This window comes from Phocoena phocoena, chromosome 4 (assembly GCF_963924675.1).
Source record: "Phocoena phocoena chromosome 4, mPhoPho1.1, whole genome shotgun sequence".
In the NCBI taxonomy this organism is placed as follows: Eukaryota; Metazoa; Chordata; class Mammalia; order Artiodactyla; family Phocoenidae; genus Phocoena; species Phocoena phocoena.
In genome coordinates, this window is record NC_089222.1 from 132,605,760 (window position 1) to 132,624,598 (window position 18,839).

The window sequence follows — 18,839 nt, forward strand, 5'->3', positions numbered from 1 at the left end:
GTTTCCACAGCCATAGCCACAGAAGTTGCCATAGTACTTGCAACACATGTTGTTAAAGGAAGTGGATTCAGGTGGGTTGCAAGAGGAAGTTTCTGAAGCATGTGTGTCATCTGCTTCCCATGGACCTTTATATACTGTCAGTAATTGGCAGAGCATACCATTCGTTCCCTGACATAGACAACAAACATGTAAGCAACCATTATATGCCAGTCACTGTTGACAATCAATAATAGTTTCTTTAAAATGAGCTCATTATTTTGGATACTCCAGTTTTATTTAAAGAGCATCATTTTAATTTGTTCTGCTGAAGAATTGTCTCAGTAGAATCATGTGCCCAATAACTGATTTTTTGGTTGGGTTGTTTGTGGGGTTTTTTGCCTTTGAGTTGTATGAGATGTTTGTATAATTTGGATATTAGCACCTAGTCAGTCACATCATTTGCAACTATTTTCTCACATTTCGTAGGTTGTCTTTTTATCTTTTCAACTGATTCCTTTGCTATGCAAAACCTTTTAAGTGTAATTATGTCTCATTTGTTTATTTTTGCTTTTATTTCTCTTGCCTTAGGATACAGATCCAAAAAATGATGCTATAATTTATATCAAAGAGTGTTCTGCCTATGTTTTCTTCTAAGAGTTTTATATTCTCAGGTCTTACATTTAGGTCTTTAGCCCATTTTCAGTTTGTTTTTGTATTTGGTGTGAGGGAATGTTCTACTCTCATTGTTATATATATGGCTGTCCAGTTTTCCCAGCACCACTTGTTGAAGAGACTGTCTTTTCTCTTTGTATATTCTTGCCTCTTTTGTCATAGATTAATTGATCAAAAGTGTATGAGATTATTTCTGGGCTCTGTATTCTGTTCCACTGACCTATGTGTCTGTTTTGGAGCAAATACCACACTGTAGTGTAGTCTGAAGTCTGGTAGGGTTGAACCTCTAACCTTGTCCTTTATTATGACGAGTGCTTTGAAAATTGGGGGTCTTTTGTTGTCCTAGTTTTAAAAATATTTTTCTATGAATTTTAGGGTTGTTTAAGGATTATTAGTCCTAGTTCTGCGAATTTTAAAAATATTTGTTCTAGCTCTGTGAAAAATGTCATAGGTATTTTGATAGGGATTGCACTAAATCTGTAGATTTCATTGGGAGGTATGGCCATTTTTATAATATTAATTCTTCAAATCTAAGGACACAGGATATATTTCCTTTTCTTTATATCACTTTCAATTTCCTTCATCAAATTTTATAGTTTTCAGAGTATAGACATTTCACCTCCTTGTTTAAGTTTATTCCTAGGTAATTTTTGACGCAGTTTTAAATGGGATTTGTTTTACTTTATCTTCCTAATATTTTATTATTAGTATATAGAAACAGATTTCTGTATATTAATCTTGTATCATGCAACCTACTGAATTTGTTTATTGGTTCTAATGGTTTTTGGGTGGAGACTGTAGAGTTCTCTATATAAAGTACCATATCATCTGCAAATAGTTATGGTGTTAACTCTTACTTTCCAATCTGCATACATTTCATTTCTTTTTCTTATGACTGCTGTGGCTAGAACTTCCAGTTTAAGTAGAAGTAGCGAGAGTGATCATCTTTGTCTTGTTCCTGAATTTATCAGGAAGGCTTTCACCTTTTCACCATTGAATATTATGTTGGCTGTTGGTTTGTCGTAAATGGCCTTTATTATGTTAATGTATATTCCCTCTACACTCACTTTGACAAGAATTTTTATCATGAATCGATGTTGAATTTTTTCAAATGCTTTTTCTGCATCTATTGAGGTGATCATGTGATTTTTGTCTTTCTTTTTGTTGATATGGTGTATCACATTGATTGATTTGCACATGCTAATGCACCCTTGTGACCCTGGAATAAATCCAATTTGATCATGACGTATGATCCTTTTTGTATTATTGGACTTGGTTTGCTAATATTTTGTTGAGTATTTTTGAATCTATATTCATCGAAGATATTGGACTATAATTTTCTTTTTTCTATAATCTCTTTGTCTGGTTTTGGTATCTGGTTTTGGTGGCCTTGTCAAATGAATTTGAGAGTGTTTCCTCATCTTCAATTTTTTGGAACATTTTAAGAAGGATTGGTATAAGTTCTTCTTTTTGTGTTTGCTAGAATTCCCCTGTGAAGCTCTCTGGTCCTAGACTTTTGTTTGCTGGGAGTTTTTCAAATTACAGATTCTACTTCACTTGTAGTGATCAATCTGTTCAAATTTTCTGTTTCTTCTTGATTCAGTCTAGTCATTCTGTATGTTTCTAGAAATTTGTCTGTTTCTTCTCAGCTGTCCCATTTGTTGGCATATAACTGTTCATAGTATCACTTATGACTTTTTGTATGTCTGTGGTATCAGCTGTTATTTCTTCTCTTTCCTTTCTTATCAAAATTAAAGTAACTTTTTATAGTAACAATTATGAAATCCAAGTTGGAAGGGAGTATAAACTCTGGGAGGTGATTCCTTCTACTGGAATCTCACATTTCAACAACAAAAAATGAGTTATGATCCAGTAGTCTATGGAATGCATTCAACAGGAATTTTCACAAAGCTGTTGATTTCATTTTCTGAGAACATTCATTATTAGAAAATTTTCTTTCAGTTGAAAATCTTTCTACCTATTTTTTTCTGATATTGGTCACTGGTCTAATCTGATCACTCTGCTATGTTTAAGCCTTAACAATAAGCATAAAGAAAATATAACTCTATTCCAATTTTTATTATTCTTCAGTTTCTTTCCTTTTCTGTCATCTTTTAAGTTCAAAACTATCAATTTTACTTCACAAATTCCCTAGGATAGACACTTTATATTTCAATACCTTGCCAACACACACTTTCTTTCCACAATACCCATGGATTAGTGAAAATTCTTCTGTCTTTATTGCATTACTTCTAATACCTTTCCATTCAAACATCTGGATTTTGATGCAAAACAGCAGAAACAATATCTATTCTGTACTTCACTGCATAATCAGCTCTGAGAACAGTGCCTGGCACATAATTTGCACTCAAACAATATTTCTCCAATAAGACTATGAAGTCAAACATTTGTGTGGCACATATAAACTGTAGGATATTTGTAAATATTATCACCATTTTCTCACTTCTGTAAAGCTGAGTGTCTCAAATGTTCTTTAACTAAGGAGTCACAACATTTATGACTTTGAAAGTATGTTAAGAGTTCGTGAAGACTTTTCAGAATGTATAAATTAACTCATACATGCCTAATAAATCATATCCTGCCAAAACTTCACAGACTTCTTTTCCCACTTTACACTTGCTACTGACCTTTCTAATCTTCCTTTGCAATTGGCATCAGCTCATCACAACTTCAAAATACCTCCCTGAACTATCCCTCTGATACTTCGATCCTTACTCTCTTTCCCATAAACCAGTTTTATTCCCCCCTCCCAATTGTCAGTTTGAAATTATCTTAATTATTTTTTACTGTTTGTTTTTCTATCTTAATGTATGAGACTATAAACACTGTGAGAGCAAGAAACTTGTCTATAATTTTCCTACTTTGTCTTCACTAAGATAAGGCCCTTTCAAAACTACTCAAAACTATTTGTCAATTAAGTGACTGAAATCAATTTCCTCAACCTCAGTATATGAAAACAAATACATTTTCAGTTCCATCAAAAGCAGATGATATAACAGAATATTTTTTAACATCTTTATTTGAGTATAATTGCTTTACAGTGGTATGTTAGTTTCTGCTTTATAACAAAGTGAATCAGTTATATATATACATATGCCCCCATATCTCTTCCTTCTTGTGTCTCCCTCCCACGCTCCCTATCCCACCCCTCTAGGTGGTCACAAAGCACTGAGCATAACAGAATTTTTTTATTCTCACTTATCTGTTGCTTAGTTCTTTATTCTTGTGTTTTTAATACCTATGTCTAATTCTAATTTCTCATTAATTCTGGAAAATATCTCTTCAATTCCTTTAAGCACTCAGGGCACCTCTTCTCTACCTTGGACTCTGCATTAACATCCTGAATAAAGTGTCATTCCTCCTCCTCTTTCCACTCTAGCTCCAACCTAGACAAAGTGGGATTTGCAAAGCACAGTAGTGAAATACCGTGAGATTTGTACTTGGGTATAGGAGTGTCTGAGTATGTGAGAAACAAAAAATAGGAGAAGACATTTTTTCTGGTGCAAATATAAGAAGAAATGCTTGTATTATATCAGGGAAAAACTCAAGGTTCAGGCAAGATATTAGCCCAACTTTCAACAGAGGCCATAAGATCTCAAAAAATGACTAATTCGCAAGCAAGTACACAAAGGTTTGTTAGAAACAATGAACCATTTTTATTGAGAATAAGTGATTTCCCCAACCTTAGGATGTTAGGATCATCAACACAGTCATAACAGTGAATCAGAGGTTAAGGAAGTTAAAGGCTAACTTTCAGAAAATAATCAGATGCTATCATGGAACCTCAAGCCACAAAGTTGCTAAACTAAAAATGGGTAGTTGGAGGTCAAAGCCTCTGTTAGACATGTAGTTTCTCGGATATAGAAATCATGGGTTATAGATCCTTCAATCTCATTATCTTTAGATGTATCATTTCAGAAACAAATAGGGTTTGGATGGTGATGTTTTAGCAGCAAGAAGAATAACATCTCCCATAGCAAACTGGCCAGTAGCTGCAGTAGCCAGAACCGTATCCACAGCCACATCTGTTTCCATAACCACAGCCATAACGGGAGCCATATCCACAGCCGTATCCTGAGCCATATCCACAGCCATAGTGAGTCCCATATCCACAACTGTAATAGGAACTAAATCCACAGCCATAGCCACAAGAGTTGCCGTAGTAGTTACAACACATGTTGTCAAGGGAAGTGGATTCAGGTGGCTTGCAGGAGGATGTTTCTGAAGTGTGTGTGTCGTCTACTTCATTTCAACCTTTATATACTGCCAGTAATTGACAGAACATACCATTCATTCCTTGACATAGACAACAAATATGTAAGTAACCATTATGTGCCAGTCACTGTTCACAATCAACAATGATTTGCTTAAAATAGGTCATTATTTTGGAGACTTCAGTTTATTTAAAGAGCATCATTTTAATATGCTCTGCCAAAGAATTGTCTCAGTAGAATCATGTGCCCCGTAACTGATACCCATTTTCAAAACTTCCTATCATTTAATATATATATTATATTAAAAGGTTTGGGTGGAAATGTAAAAACAAATTGCTTCTTTTTATCTTTCCTCTTTACTTTCACATCTGCCTCTGACCACATGAACACAGAATATTTCTTTCCATTTTCTTGAATCATTGCAACTTCTTGCCAGGCTTTTCCCACCCAGGTACCTACATGCCGGGTATTGAATCTCATCTTGTGTAGAAACCAAAGATGCTGCTAATTCTACAGGGCACAAAACAGCCCCAAACAAGAAAAAAATATCTGTTCCAAAATGTCATTAGTGCTATGAATAGGAATCTTGGTTTACAGCTATGCATTTATAAATATGCTTCTTATATACCTATAGATGTTTAAATCCAAACATAACCTATCTACCCACTCTAAACAAACACTTGACCTTTCCATTACCAAACATGTAGTCAAAAAAGTATAGTTTTTTTTGTTTGTTTGGAGAGATTTTTTGCTTATCTTACTTGTATAAATTTTACTGATACCACCATTTTCAGAATTAGTCTCCAAAATTTAAGTATTTTTATTATTATTCAAGTATAGTTGATCTACAATATTGTGTTAGTTTCACGTGTAGAGCATAGTAATTCAGTATTTTTGAAGATTATACTCTATTAAATGTTATTAAAAGATAATGGGTATACTTCCCTATGTATACAGTATATCATTGTTGCTTATTTACTTTATATATAGTAGTTTGCATCTGTTAATCCCACAGCCCTAATTTGGCCCTCCTCCTTCTCGATTCCCTTTGGTAACCACAAGTTTCTTTTCTATGCCCGTGATTCTTCTGTTTTTCATATACATTCACTTCTATATTTTTTTAATTCCTCATGTAAATGCTATCATACAGTATTTTTCTTTCTCTGTCTGACTTATTTCCCTGTTTGACTTATTTAACTAAGCATAGTATTTTCTAGGTCTATCCATTTTTCTGCAAAGGGCAGTATTTCATTCTTTCTTATGGCTGTGTAATACTCCAATGTATGCATTGGATATATTCAATCATCTGTTGATGGGCACTTGAGCTGCTTCTATGTGTTGGATATTTTCCATAGTGCTAATATGAACATGGGAGTGCATGTATTTTTTCAAATTAGTGTATTAATTTTTTCCAGATATATACCCAGGATGGAATTGCTGAATCACATGGTAGTTCTATTTATAGATTTTAAGGAATTTCCGTAATATTTTCCCTAGTAGTTGTACCAATTTACATTCCCACCAACAGTGTATAAGGGTTCCCTTTTCTCCCCATCCTCTCCAACATTTGTTACTTGTAGATTTTTGATGATAGCCATTCTGACAGGTGTGAGGTGATATCTCATTGTTGTCTTGATTTGTATTTCTCTAATAATTTGTGATGTTGAGCATATTTTGTTATGCCTGTTAGCCATCTGTATGTCTTCTTTGGACAAAATGTCTGTTCAGGTCTTCTACCTATTTTTTTGTTGGGTTGTTTGTCTTTTTTATATTGAGTTGTATGAGTTACAATTTGGATATTAACACCTTATCAGTCACATCATTTGCAAATATTTTCTTGCATTTCATAGGTTGTCTTTTCATCCTTTCAACTGCTTCCTTTGCTGTGCAAAATCTTTTAAGTGTAATTATGTCTCATTTGTTTACTTTTGCTTTTATTTATTTATTTTGTCTTAGGACACAGATCCAAAAATATAAATAATGCTACAATTTATGTCAAAGAGTGTGCTTCCTATGTTTTCTTCTAAGAGTTTTATATTTTCAGGTCTTACATTTAGGTCTTTAACTCATTTTTAGTTTATTTTTGTATATGGTGTGAGGGAATGTTCTAATCTCATTGTTCTACACGTGGCTACCCAGTTTTCCCAGTACTATTTGTTCAAGAGACTGTCTTTTATCTACTGTGTATTCTTGCCTCCTCTGTCATCGATTAATTGATCATAGGTGTGTGGGATTATTTCTGGGCTCTGTATTCTGTTCCACTGATCTATGTGTCTGTTTTTGTGCCAATATCATGCTGTTCTGATTACTGTACCTTTGTACAATAGTCTGATGTCTGGGAGGGTTGAGCCTCCAGCTTTGTTCTTTTTCTCTAAAGAGTGCTTTGGCAATTGGGGGTTTTTTGTTCTTCTAGTTTTAGGAATATTTTTCTATGAATATTAGAATTATTTAATGATTCTTTGTTCTAGTTCTGTGAATTTTAGGATTATCTGGTCTAGTTCTATGGAAAATGTCAAAAGTATTTTGATAGGGATTGCATTAAATCTGTAGATTTCTTTTGGCAGTATGGCCATTTTAATAATTTTAATTTTTTCAATCCAAGGACACAGGACATATTTCCATTTCTTTGTATAATTTTCAATTTCCTTCGGTGTTATATTTTTCAGAGTATAGGTCTTTCACCTCCTTGTTTAAGTTTATTCCTAGGTGTTTTTGATGAAATTTAAATGGGATTTACTTTATCTTCCTAATATTTTATTATTAGTATATAGAAACACAACAGATTTCTGTATATTAATCTTGTATCATGCAACCTTCTGAATTCATTTACTGGTTCTAATGGTTTTTGGGTGGAGACTTTAGAGTCCTCTACATAAAGTACCACATCATCTGCAGATAGTTATGGTGTTACCTCTTCCTTTCCAATCTGGATATTTTATTTCTTCTTGTTTGCTGTGGCTAGGACTTCCAATTCTATGTCAAATAGAAGTGGCAAGAGTGATCATCCTTGTCTTATTCCTGAATGTAGCAGGAAGGCTTTCATCTTTTCACCATTGAGTATTATATTGGCTGTGTGTTTGTCATAAATAGCCTTACTACATTGAGATATTTTCTCTCTACACCCACTTTGATGCGTGTTATTATCATAAATAGATGTTGAATTTTTTCAAATGCTTTTTCTGCAACTATTGAGGTGATCATGTGATTTTTGTCTTTTTTTTTGTTGTTGTTAATGTGGTGTGTCACATTGATTTACTTGCATATGTTAAGCTATCCTTGTGACCCTGGAATAAATACAACTTGATCATTGTATATGAACTTTTTCTGTACTATTGAATTTGGTTTGCTAAAATATTGTTGAGGATTTTTTACCCATATTCTTCAAAATATTGGGCTATAATTTTCTTTTTTCTGTAGTATCTTTGTCTAGTTTTCATATTGGGGCAATAGTGACCTTGTTGAATGAATTTGGGAGTGTTCCTTCATCTTCAGTTTTTTGGAAGAAATTAAGAAGGATAGGTATCATTCTTTCTTATATGTTAGATTGAATTGCCCTGTGAAATCCTACAGTCCTGGACTTTTATTACCTGGGAGTTTTTTGGATTACAGGTTCAATTTTACTTCAAGTGATCAGTTTGCTCAAATTGTCTGTTTCTTCTTGACTCAGTTTCAACATTCTGTATGTTTCTAGAAGTTTGTCTGTTCCTTCCAGGATGTCCAATTTGTTGGCATGTAACTGTTCATAGTATTCTCTTATCATTTTCTGTATGTCTGTGGTATCACTTGTTATTTCTCCTCTTTCATTTCTTATCAAAATTAAAGTAACTTTATAGTAACAACTAGGAAATCCAAGTTGGAAGGGAGTATAAACTCCAGAAGATGATTCCTTCTACTGGGCACTCACATTTTGAAACAAAAAATGAGTTGTGATCCAGTAGTTTATGGAATACCTTCAACAGGAATTTTCACAAAGCTGTCAATTTCACTTTCTGAGAACATTAACTATTAGCCAAATTTCTTCCAGTTAATGAATATATCTTTTTTATGATATTGGTCACTGGTATAAACTGATCACTCTGCTATGTTTAATCCACAACAATAGGCATAAAGAAAATATCAATATATCTCCATTCCAATTTTTATTGTTCTTCAGTTTCTTTCCTTTTCTGTCATCATTTAAATTTAAAACTATCAATGTTATTTCACAAAGTCTCTGGATTAGACACTTTACTTTTCAATACCACTGCCAACTCACACTTTCTAATAACTATACTCCTGGATTACTGAAAAGTCTTCTATCTTTATTGCATTACTTCTAATACCTTTCCATTCAAACCTCTCGATATTGATCCAAAACAAATATATATATATATATATATATATATATTCTATACATCACTGAATAATCATCTCTCACAGCAGTGCCTGGCACATAATTTGCACTCAATCAATATTTCTCCAATAAGAAAATGGATGAAGTCAAACATTTGTGTGGCACATATAAATTGTAGGATATTTGTAAATATTATCACCATTTTCTCATTTCTATAAAGCTGAGTGTCTCAAATGTTCTTTAACTAAGGAGTCACAACATTTCAGATTTTGAAGGTATGTTAAGAGCTAGTGTGTGAAGATTCTTTTCTGGATACACAAATTATCTCATACATGCTGAATAAATCATATTTTTCCAAAACTTAGTGAACTTCTCTCACCCCTTACACTTACTACTGTACTTTCTGTCTTTCTTTACAATTGACATCAGCTCATTTGTCACAAGTTCAAAATTCCTCCCTGAACTATCCCTCTAACACTTCAGTCCTTACTCTCTTTCCCATTAAGCTGTTTTATTCTCCCAAACTGTCAGTTTGAAATTTTCTTAATTATTTTTTATACTTTTTTATCTTCACATACTAGAATATAAACACTGTGAGAGCAGAAAACTTGTCTATAATTTTCCTACTGTGTCTTCATTGTATCGAATGAGACTCTTTCACAACTACTCAAAACTATTTGTCAATTAAGTGGCTTGAATAAATTTCCTCAATCTCAATAAATATGTGAAAGTAAATATATTTGCAATTCCATCAAAAGCAGATGATACGGTAGAATAATTTTATTCTGACTTATCCTTTCCTAGTTCTCTTTTCTTCATGTACTTTAATACCTAACTCTGCTTATAATTTCTCATTAATTCTGGAAAGTATTCTCTTTCATTCCACTATTCCTTTAAGCACGCAGGTCACCTTCTCTCTACCTTAGACTTTGCATTAACATCCTGATTAAAGTGTCATTCCTCCTCCTCTTTTCCTCTCCAGCTCCCTCGCAGACAAAGAGCAATTTGCAAACCACAGTTCTGAAATACTGTGAGATTTGTGCTTGAGTATGTGAGTGCCTGAGCATGTGGGATATGAGAAATAAGTGTAGAGGTATTATTTCTGATGCAAATATAAGAAGAAATGCTTATATTATATCAAGGAAAAACTCGAGATTCAGACAAGATATTAGCCCAATTTTCAACAGAGGCCATAACATCTCAAAAAAGACTAATTCACAAATGAATACACAGAGATTTGTTAGAAAAAATGAACAATTTTTATTGATAACAAGGGATTTCCCCAACAATAGGATGTTAGGATCATCAATACAGAGAATCAGAGATTAAGGGAGTAAAGGCTAACAATTGGAAAATAGGCAAATGATACCACCATGGACTTCAGGCCACAAAGATGCTAATCTAAAAATTGGTAGCTGGAGGTCAATACCTCTCTCAGACATGTAACTTCTTGGATATAGAAATTGTGTCCTAAAGATCTTTGAATCAGCATTATCTTTAGATGTCTTTTCAGAAGCAAATGGACTTTGGATGGTGATGTTCTAGTAGCAAGAAGAATAACATCTCCTATAACAAACTGGCCGGTAGCTGCAGTAGCCAGGGCCAGAGCCATATCCACAGCCATAGTAGGAGCCATATCCACAGCCATATCCATAGCCATATCCACAGCCATAATAGGGACTAAATCCACAATCATAGCTGTTTCCACACCTGTAGTCACAGGAATTGCCATAGTAGTTGCAAAACATGTTGTCAAGGGAAGTGGATTTAGGTGGGTTGCAAGAGAGTGTTTCTGAAATGTGTGTGTCACTACTTCCCATGGACCTTTATATACTGTCAGTAATTGGCAGAGCATAACATTCATTCCTTGACACAAGCAACAAATATGTAAGTAACCATTATGTGCCAGTCACTGTTGACAATCAATAATGATTTGCTTAAAATAGCTTGTTGTTTTGTAGACTCCACTTTTATTTAAAGAGCATCGTGTTAATATGTTCTGCTGAAGAATTGTCTCGGTGGAATCATGTGCTCCAAAACTGATAATCATTTTCAAAGTCTCCTTTCATTTAATATGTATCTTATAAAACAAGCTTGTTGGGGAATGAAGGAAATTTTTGCCCCTTTTTCTCTCTCATCTTTCCAAAACCCCTGCTTCCAGCCATAGGAAAGGTAATACTCCTGTCTCCTTTCTTGACTTCTTGCCAGGCTTCTCCAACACTCTCAGTGCTCCGTACCTCCTCCACGTCCAACTCTCCTCAAATCCCAAGAGACAGATCAACATCTGATCATTCAAAGCCAAGCCCATCCACTGGAAAAATAACTACTTATAATGTGGAGACAGTGTGCTGTATGTAAGTGTTTTCTTGTTATATTTCCTTCTTCCATGTACCAGGCAAAGTAAGGTCCTTCACAGGTGAGGCAGCCCTCCTTTCTCTCCCATTTTTTGTAGCTATATAAGTATTATCATACCACTGAGGAGACTTTCACAACCTAACCAACTTTATTTGGCTGAAGAATCAGAAACCTCAGACCAGAGTCTAATATTTTTCATATGCATATCTTATCAGAGTTTTGCATTATGAAAGATTAGTGCATTCCCCTAATTTGATAAATCATTCTTTCCTTCTCCTATCACTACTGTTCCTTGTATGTTTAGTTCAGAAGCTAAAGTTTAGGAGATAACATTGATACCTACAGCAAAAGCCCACCCTCATGACATAAAGTAGTACAAAACTCAATTTTGCCCTGTATTTATATGTACATTAATCAGAAGTTCTCAACCTTCTACAAAAATTTTTGTTGTGATTTTGAAATATAATGTGTCCCCTTTCTTCCAAATAATCCTATCACGTTTACCTTTTCAACATATTAAAGAGGGAAAAGAGCATCATTTCTTCTGCTATTAATGTTTTTCTTGCCACCTTAATTCTCAGCTAAAAAATAAATCTGTTTGCCTATCAAAATTCACATCTGTGATAAGTTCCTGCGAGATGCCTTTCCTCACTGCTAACATCTGGATTGGATCATCCTCCTCTTGGCTCCTATGTGCAGATACATGTCATAGCACTTGTCAAGGTTTATTGAAACAATGTCTTGCCTCATTAATTAAAACATGTCACTCTATACCAAACATTCAGTCTTTCCCTGACCAAACATTCAGTCCAAAACAAAAGTGTTGCTTTTTTTGTTTGTTTCATGGGAGGGGGTTGTTTTGTTTTGATTTGTTTGCTTATCTTACTTTCTAGGTTTTATTTAAATCAACAACTTCAGAATCAGGAAGACTCTAAAATTTACATTATTTTTTACTGTAACAACCATGAAGTCCAAGTTGGAAGGGAATATAAGCCAAGAAGGTCATTCTTTTTACTGGATACTTGAATTTCAACAACAAAGGAATGAGTGGTGATTGAGTACTTTATTGAATGCCTTCAACAGGGATTTTCACAAAGCTGCCAATTTCAATTTTTGAGAACTCCCATTATTAGACATTTTTCCTTCAGAGAAATCATTCAACCTATTTTTTTCTGGTATTGGTCTCCAGTCTAATGATCACTCTGTTATATTTCATCCCTAACCATAAACATAAAGAAAATATATTCCCACTCTAATTTTTCTTATTCTTCAGTTTCTTACCTTTTCTGTCCTCCTTAAAATCCAAAACTATAAATTCTACTTCACGAATTCTCTGGAATAGACACTTTACTTTTCAATGCAATTGCCAACACACACTTTTTGGTCACAGTACCCCTGGATTATTGAAAAAGTCTTTTATCTTTATTGCATTATTTCTAATACCTTTCCATTCAGATCTTGGATACTGGTTTATAACAGTAGAAACAATCTCTATTCTGTGCATCCCTGAATAACCAGCTATGAGTACAGTGACTGACACATAATTTGAAGTTACTATTTCTCCATAACAAATGAATGGATCTGGGGCTTCCCTGGTGGCGCAGTGGTTGAGAGTCCGCCTGCCGATGCAGGGGACACGGGTTCATGCCCCGGTCCGGGAAGATCCCACATGCCGCAAAGTGGCTGGGCCCGTGAGCCATGGCCGCTGAGTCTGCGCTTCCGGAGCCTGTGCTCCGCAAGGGGAGAAGCCACAACAGTGAGAGGCCCGCATACCACAAAAAAAAAAATTAAAAAAAAAAAAATGAATGGATCAAGTCAAACATATGTTCAAACTTTGGTGTGCCACTTATAAATATAAGATATATGATTATATGTTTAAATTGTCTGAACACCAATTTCTTCTTTCTAAAATGGAACCTAACTATTTTTACATAACTGTTTTTCATATATTGCATGCCTATTTTGTGCTCTGGATCAGGAATATTACTCAGTAAATGCTATTCCCTTTATTTCAGTTGTTTTTTTCCCCTTGGCTATAAATATTTATTTTTGTGATTATCATTTTAATACATGTTATTTAAGAATGTGCTTTTTAGAATCCAAACATAAGTTTTAATTTTAAATAATTTTACTTTTTTTTTTTTTTTGCAGCGACATAGATGGACCTAGAGATTGTCATACTGAGTGAAGTAAGTCAGTCAGAGAAAGAAAAACGCCATATGATGTCCCTTATATGTGGAATCTTAAAAAATGGTACAAATAAACCTATTTACAAAACAGAAATAGAATCACAGATGTTGAAAACAAACTTATGGTTACCAAGGGGGAAAGGGAGGGCAGGAGGGGTAAATAGGGAGATTGGGATTGGCATATACACACTATTATGTATAAAATAGATAACTAACAAAAGCCTACTGTATAGCACAGGGAACTCTACTCAGTACTCTGTAATGACCTATATGAGAATAGAATCTAAAAAAGAGTGGATATATGTATAACTGATTCAATTTTCTGTGCAGCAGAAACTAACACAACATTGTAAATCAACTATACTCCAATAAAAATTAATTTTAAAAAATCTCATTTTTCTTACCCCATAGTTTTAAACTCTTGTCTACTAATAGATTTCAGATACCCATATTTATTTGTACTGAAATGTTGATTTAGTCTGAATTTAAGGTAATAGCTTTGTAACTCAAAAGAGGTCATTCTATGATACATATATATATGACTTAATTAAAATTGTTTTTATGATAAGGAAGGAAATCCCCCCAGAATAAAATTACCTTCTTAGCAGCCTTTTTGCAACCTGACTGAGCTATTTTGTATAGTAATTTATTACCAAAAATACAATGTCAACATTATGTCGTGGGGCATGGAATCATGCATATTTTCAAGTTCAGAAATTTATGTTGTATTTTGAAAGCATATATCTTGGGAACATGTTTAGGTACATATCATGTAAAAACTTGATGTGGACTTTTTTTGAAATCCACAAGAGTAAAAAGATCAGTCCACAGAAAAATATTTTATTTTTAAGACTATGTCTATTTTGATAGCTTGGATTAAGTATCATCTTGCAGTAAAACATTTTAGTCAAGATCAAAGATTTATTAAGCAGTAAATCTTCATTATCCATGTGAAATATGTTCTAGAGATTCCCATAATTAGGAATGTACATACATTTCCCCCTTAGAGTATATTTTTTCTAGCTTCAAATCCCCCAAAATCTTCTAAGCTAAACTCTCATTTAACAATGAAAATATTCCTTCTAATCAGTCCATCTCTGTTGTATGTTGGAAAGTGTCTGTATACACATTATCAATTCATTTTCACAACCTCGTAAAATTAACAGAGTGGGTACTTGACAAACAAGCGTTCAGAGGAAGAAGCCGAGCCTCGCAGTGATCAAGCCACTAGCCTGAAGTCACACAGCAGAGGAGTATCAGAGCCAAGTCTTCATAGTCTTCTGCTGGTGGGTTCCCTGGCATATGTTCCTCTGGCCAGGCCCTCTCCCGCTCGCAGAAGAGGTATGCACTGTGCTCTAGGTACTCTTATGAGAACAGGGAAAGCCTGAGAGTTCCTCTCTAGATGTGCTTAGTGATTACACATCCCCCAGGAGTGATAATAAATGGACACAAAGATTTATTTTCCCACTCCCCTATCTGACTGGCCAATTCCTACTCAGGCCTCAACTCAAGTGCCTCCTCTTCTCAGATCTCCTTCCTGATGCTCACAACACTAAATAACCCTCCATATTTTATAACTTTCACAACATATGGCTATAAAAACAATTACTTCATTCTATTTTTAATCTTATGTTACTCCTACACAAGATTATGAATTCACTGAGAACTGAGCCCATTTGGATAGACAGATTAGATAGATGATAGATAGATAGATAGATATAAATGATAGATAGATGACAGATATGATATGATAGATATAGATAGATATGATAGAGAGGTAGATGATAGATAGAATATAAATAATAAACAGATACACAGATAAGTTGTCCACAACATCTGCCATACCACAAACCTTACCTCTCTTTCCTTAGCCTCTACACTGGACAACAACTTCTTCTTACACTGCTGAGGATCCAGAAGACCTGACATGACTTTACTTAAAGACAGAATGACTGAAGCTCACACAAGCCATGATATTTTCCCTATTTTTCTACAATACTTTGCAGTGTGAAAAGCTGACTCTCCCCTCCATCCACTCTCCTTACTCCTGCAATGGAAGATGCAAATCAGAGAAAGAATATCCCCCTTTACTTTCTTGTTTCTAGAGTACTAACATCATTTTCTCTGCAAGTCAGGCTCAATACTTCTGAGTCATTCTTGATGAACAGTTCACAGAATGTCAGGCCTGGATGTACCCTAGGTCACCACTTACCTTGGAGTTCTCACTGTGGTGATCTTGCCTTCCTTGCCTATGATCAGGGAACTTTCATCACATACATTCCAGTGGAATAGTCAGTTCAGCTCTCAGAGCCATAGTTATTGGAAACATATTTTATATTTAGAAGTCATTTTCCCAGTAATTATCACCTATTAGTTCCAATTGTGATTTCTGGGACACAAGAAGCAAATCCAATTCTCCTGCCATATTATAAGCCTTTAAATATGCTTTGATAACTCATGTCACTTCTTTCCTCACAAGTCTAGATATTATATGGTTACATTTCCACTGTTTCTCTTCCTTGGACATCTCTTCTATCTTCCCCCCTCATCATGTCCAGAATTGAGAGATTCACCCTCTCAAGGGGTTCAGAAGTCTATCACTTCTTTCCCTTTATTTGTGTCAATATCCAATTCAGGTCCACATCACAGCTTCCCTGAATTCTCCTAGACTCATATCTCTTTCTGTTTCAATCCATTCTGTAAGACAATACCAGTTTCATTCCCCATAAACACATAAATAATTCTTCTTTCTGTGTATATGCATATACAAGTATGTATTTGTTATTTTAGAAATGAGTAATCGCTAAACAGTAAATTATTGAAGAGAAATGTTTGGAGGAACCAATGAAGTCACAGGGATGCACAAGAAATTAAAAAACAGGGAAGTTACAAAACCTGTAGTTAGTGATGCATTATAGTAAGATTAATGACACAGACTAGATAGATTCAAAGAAGCATTTCATTGGGAAACCAGTTTGTCCCAGTGTGGAGCACTAATGCTCATGGCCAAGGACACAATGTAGAAAGGAAGCGTGAGATAGATGTAAGGGTTAACTTTCAGAAAACAAATGGAATTTTATCTTCTTTCTTCCATTGTTATCAAAGCCCATCTATGACAAAAACATTTGAAAGGAATAAAAATATTCAATGACTCCTCCTTGGAACAGAGTTCCACTTGTCACTTCAGTAGCAAAGGATATTCTGGTAGTAATTTGCTAACAGCAAAAGAAATTGCATCTCCTGTAGCAAAATGAATAGTAGCCATGGCAACTACAGCCAGATCCATAGCTTGACCCATATGGCCACTACCACAGGGCCTTTATTCATAGACATAGCCAGAGCCATAGCTGTAGCTATACCTCCATAGGAATTTCCATAGCAGTAACAACTCATGATGCTTAGGAGCTAAAAGTGTCAGTGGAAGGTATATGTGGGAAGCAAGGGAGTCTGAAAATCAGAGTGTTACCCACAATCTCAGACCTTTACATGCAGTCAGGTGTGGATGGGAAACACTGAGTCAGCCGCTCAGTGACATAACAATTTGCTTCGAAAGAGCTCATTTTACTAGGCACTTCAAATTTGTTAAGAAGTCTCTTTAATTTGCTCTTTCCCAGAGTTTTCTCTAGTTAACAATAAGCCTGGAATAACATTGACTTCTTTTTCATGACCCCAACTCTATTGAAAACATATCTCTCATGTGACTCATGACCTTACAAAGACCACAGTAAATATTTTGTCCCCTAATTAAATTCAGTGGCTTTGAAATCATGTGTGTGCATGTGCATATATGTTGCATAGTGTGTGAATATGTTTATCCTTATTAGGCAAGACTAGTAATATTATTATCACTATCTACACTTTATATAAAATAATATAATACTACAATACTGAGGGGTTTTTTGGAGATCCAGAGAAATTGGAGGGTATTTTATTTATTGGTCCCTATATTTTTATTTTCATACAATTTTTAAAGGTTAGTTTCCATTTACAGTTATTACAAAATATTGGCTGTATTCCCCTTGTTGTACAATACATCCTTGAGCCTATCTTACACCCAGTAATTTGAGATTTAAAAAATTAAGTGACTTGGTCAGAATAGCACAGCTGTTTAATGATAGAAATATAACTTAGTCATTTGATTCCAAATTCCATATGCTTCAAGTTTGACTTCAAGAAGAGGCAGAATTTAATAAGTTAGTTATCATTAAAAATATCAAAATGCCAATATTTGCATTTTGTAAATTGTCAACCTCCATGCTTTGCTTTTTTATATTAACAGAGCATTTCTTACTTTTCACTTTTCCCTCCATAGGTCTGTATAAACAAACTGTGAGTGGATAATTTTAACTATGTTTCTGTGAGTTCCAAGTATCCCTTCATGAGCAAAATATCATTATTACTCTCTCTTCCAATCATACTGCTCTAAGCTTTGTCCTTTGAGGTCAGAATTGCCTACTCTTCTTCCTACTGAAAGGAGAGATAGGCAAAGATAGGTTTAAGAGAGAATTAATATGGCTGTTTATAAGTGCTTTAATTCTGGATCTGAACCTGTGTAAAACTTTAATCATGATCCTATAAAATTAAACCATAAAGTAAATGTCATCTTAAAGCTTAGACTTCCATCATTATTGCCTATGCCCATCCCTGCCCCCAAAGAAGTCCCCAATACACGTGCAATCCTTTAAAATTGGATCGGTGCTATGATTCCACCCACATAGCAAATTCTTCCCTGCCTTCTCTCCAAACAAGTTTTGAATAATGATGTTTGCTTACACAAGTTTAATTGGATTCTTCGCTAGACAGTCATGAAGCAAATCAATTCAATTTATCCAACATATGCTGAGTACACACCATTTATGAGGCACAACCAGGGCCAACTGCACGGCTGTGCAACCAGTGCATGTGCACAAGGCCCAGTGCTCAGAAGGCTCCCTGTGCTTGGTGTTAAACGTTCCATCGTCACCATCTCTAAGTTCTTAACACTCTTCATCCTTAAATTTGTGGTTTGTAAGTGAAGTCTGCTGGGACAATGGAACATGTGCAGAGGATTTGGGGTGTTATGTCGCATGCAGTCCC

At 34.7% G+C, this 18,839-nt stretch overlaps 1 protein-coding gene across 1 annotated transcript; it reads right to left on the bottom strand.

Annotated features, from left to right (window-relative positions):
* Positions 1 to 4,618: 4,618 nt before the first annotated feature.
* LOC136122104 (keratin-associated protein 21-1-like) lies at positions 4,619 to 10,967 on the bottom strand. Its single transcript, XM_065875906.1, has 2 exons — positions 10,797 to 10,967; positions 4,619 to 4,876 (listed from the first exon to the last, which is right to left on the bottom strand). The coding sequence occupies exons 1-2, from the start codon at positions 10,965 to 10,967 to the stop codon at positions 4,619 to 4,621; spliced, it is 429 nt and encodes a 142-aa protein (XP_065731978.1).
* Positions 10,968 to 18,839: the final 7,872 nt, after the last annotated feature.

What these genes read in the sequence shown, in the direction of transcription:
- LOC136122104 (XM_065875906.1), bottom strand. Translation starts at nt 10,967, where the DNA reads ATGTTTTGCAACTACTATGGCAATTCCTGTGACTACAGGTGTGGAAAC. An exon ending in GCTACTGCAGCTACCGGCCA is followed by an intron (nt 4,877 to 10,796) that starts GTTTGTTATAGG and finishes TCCTCCTGCAAG; the next exon opens with CCACCTGAATCCACTTCCCT.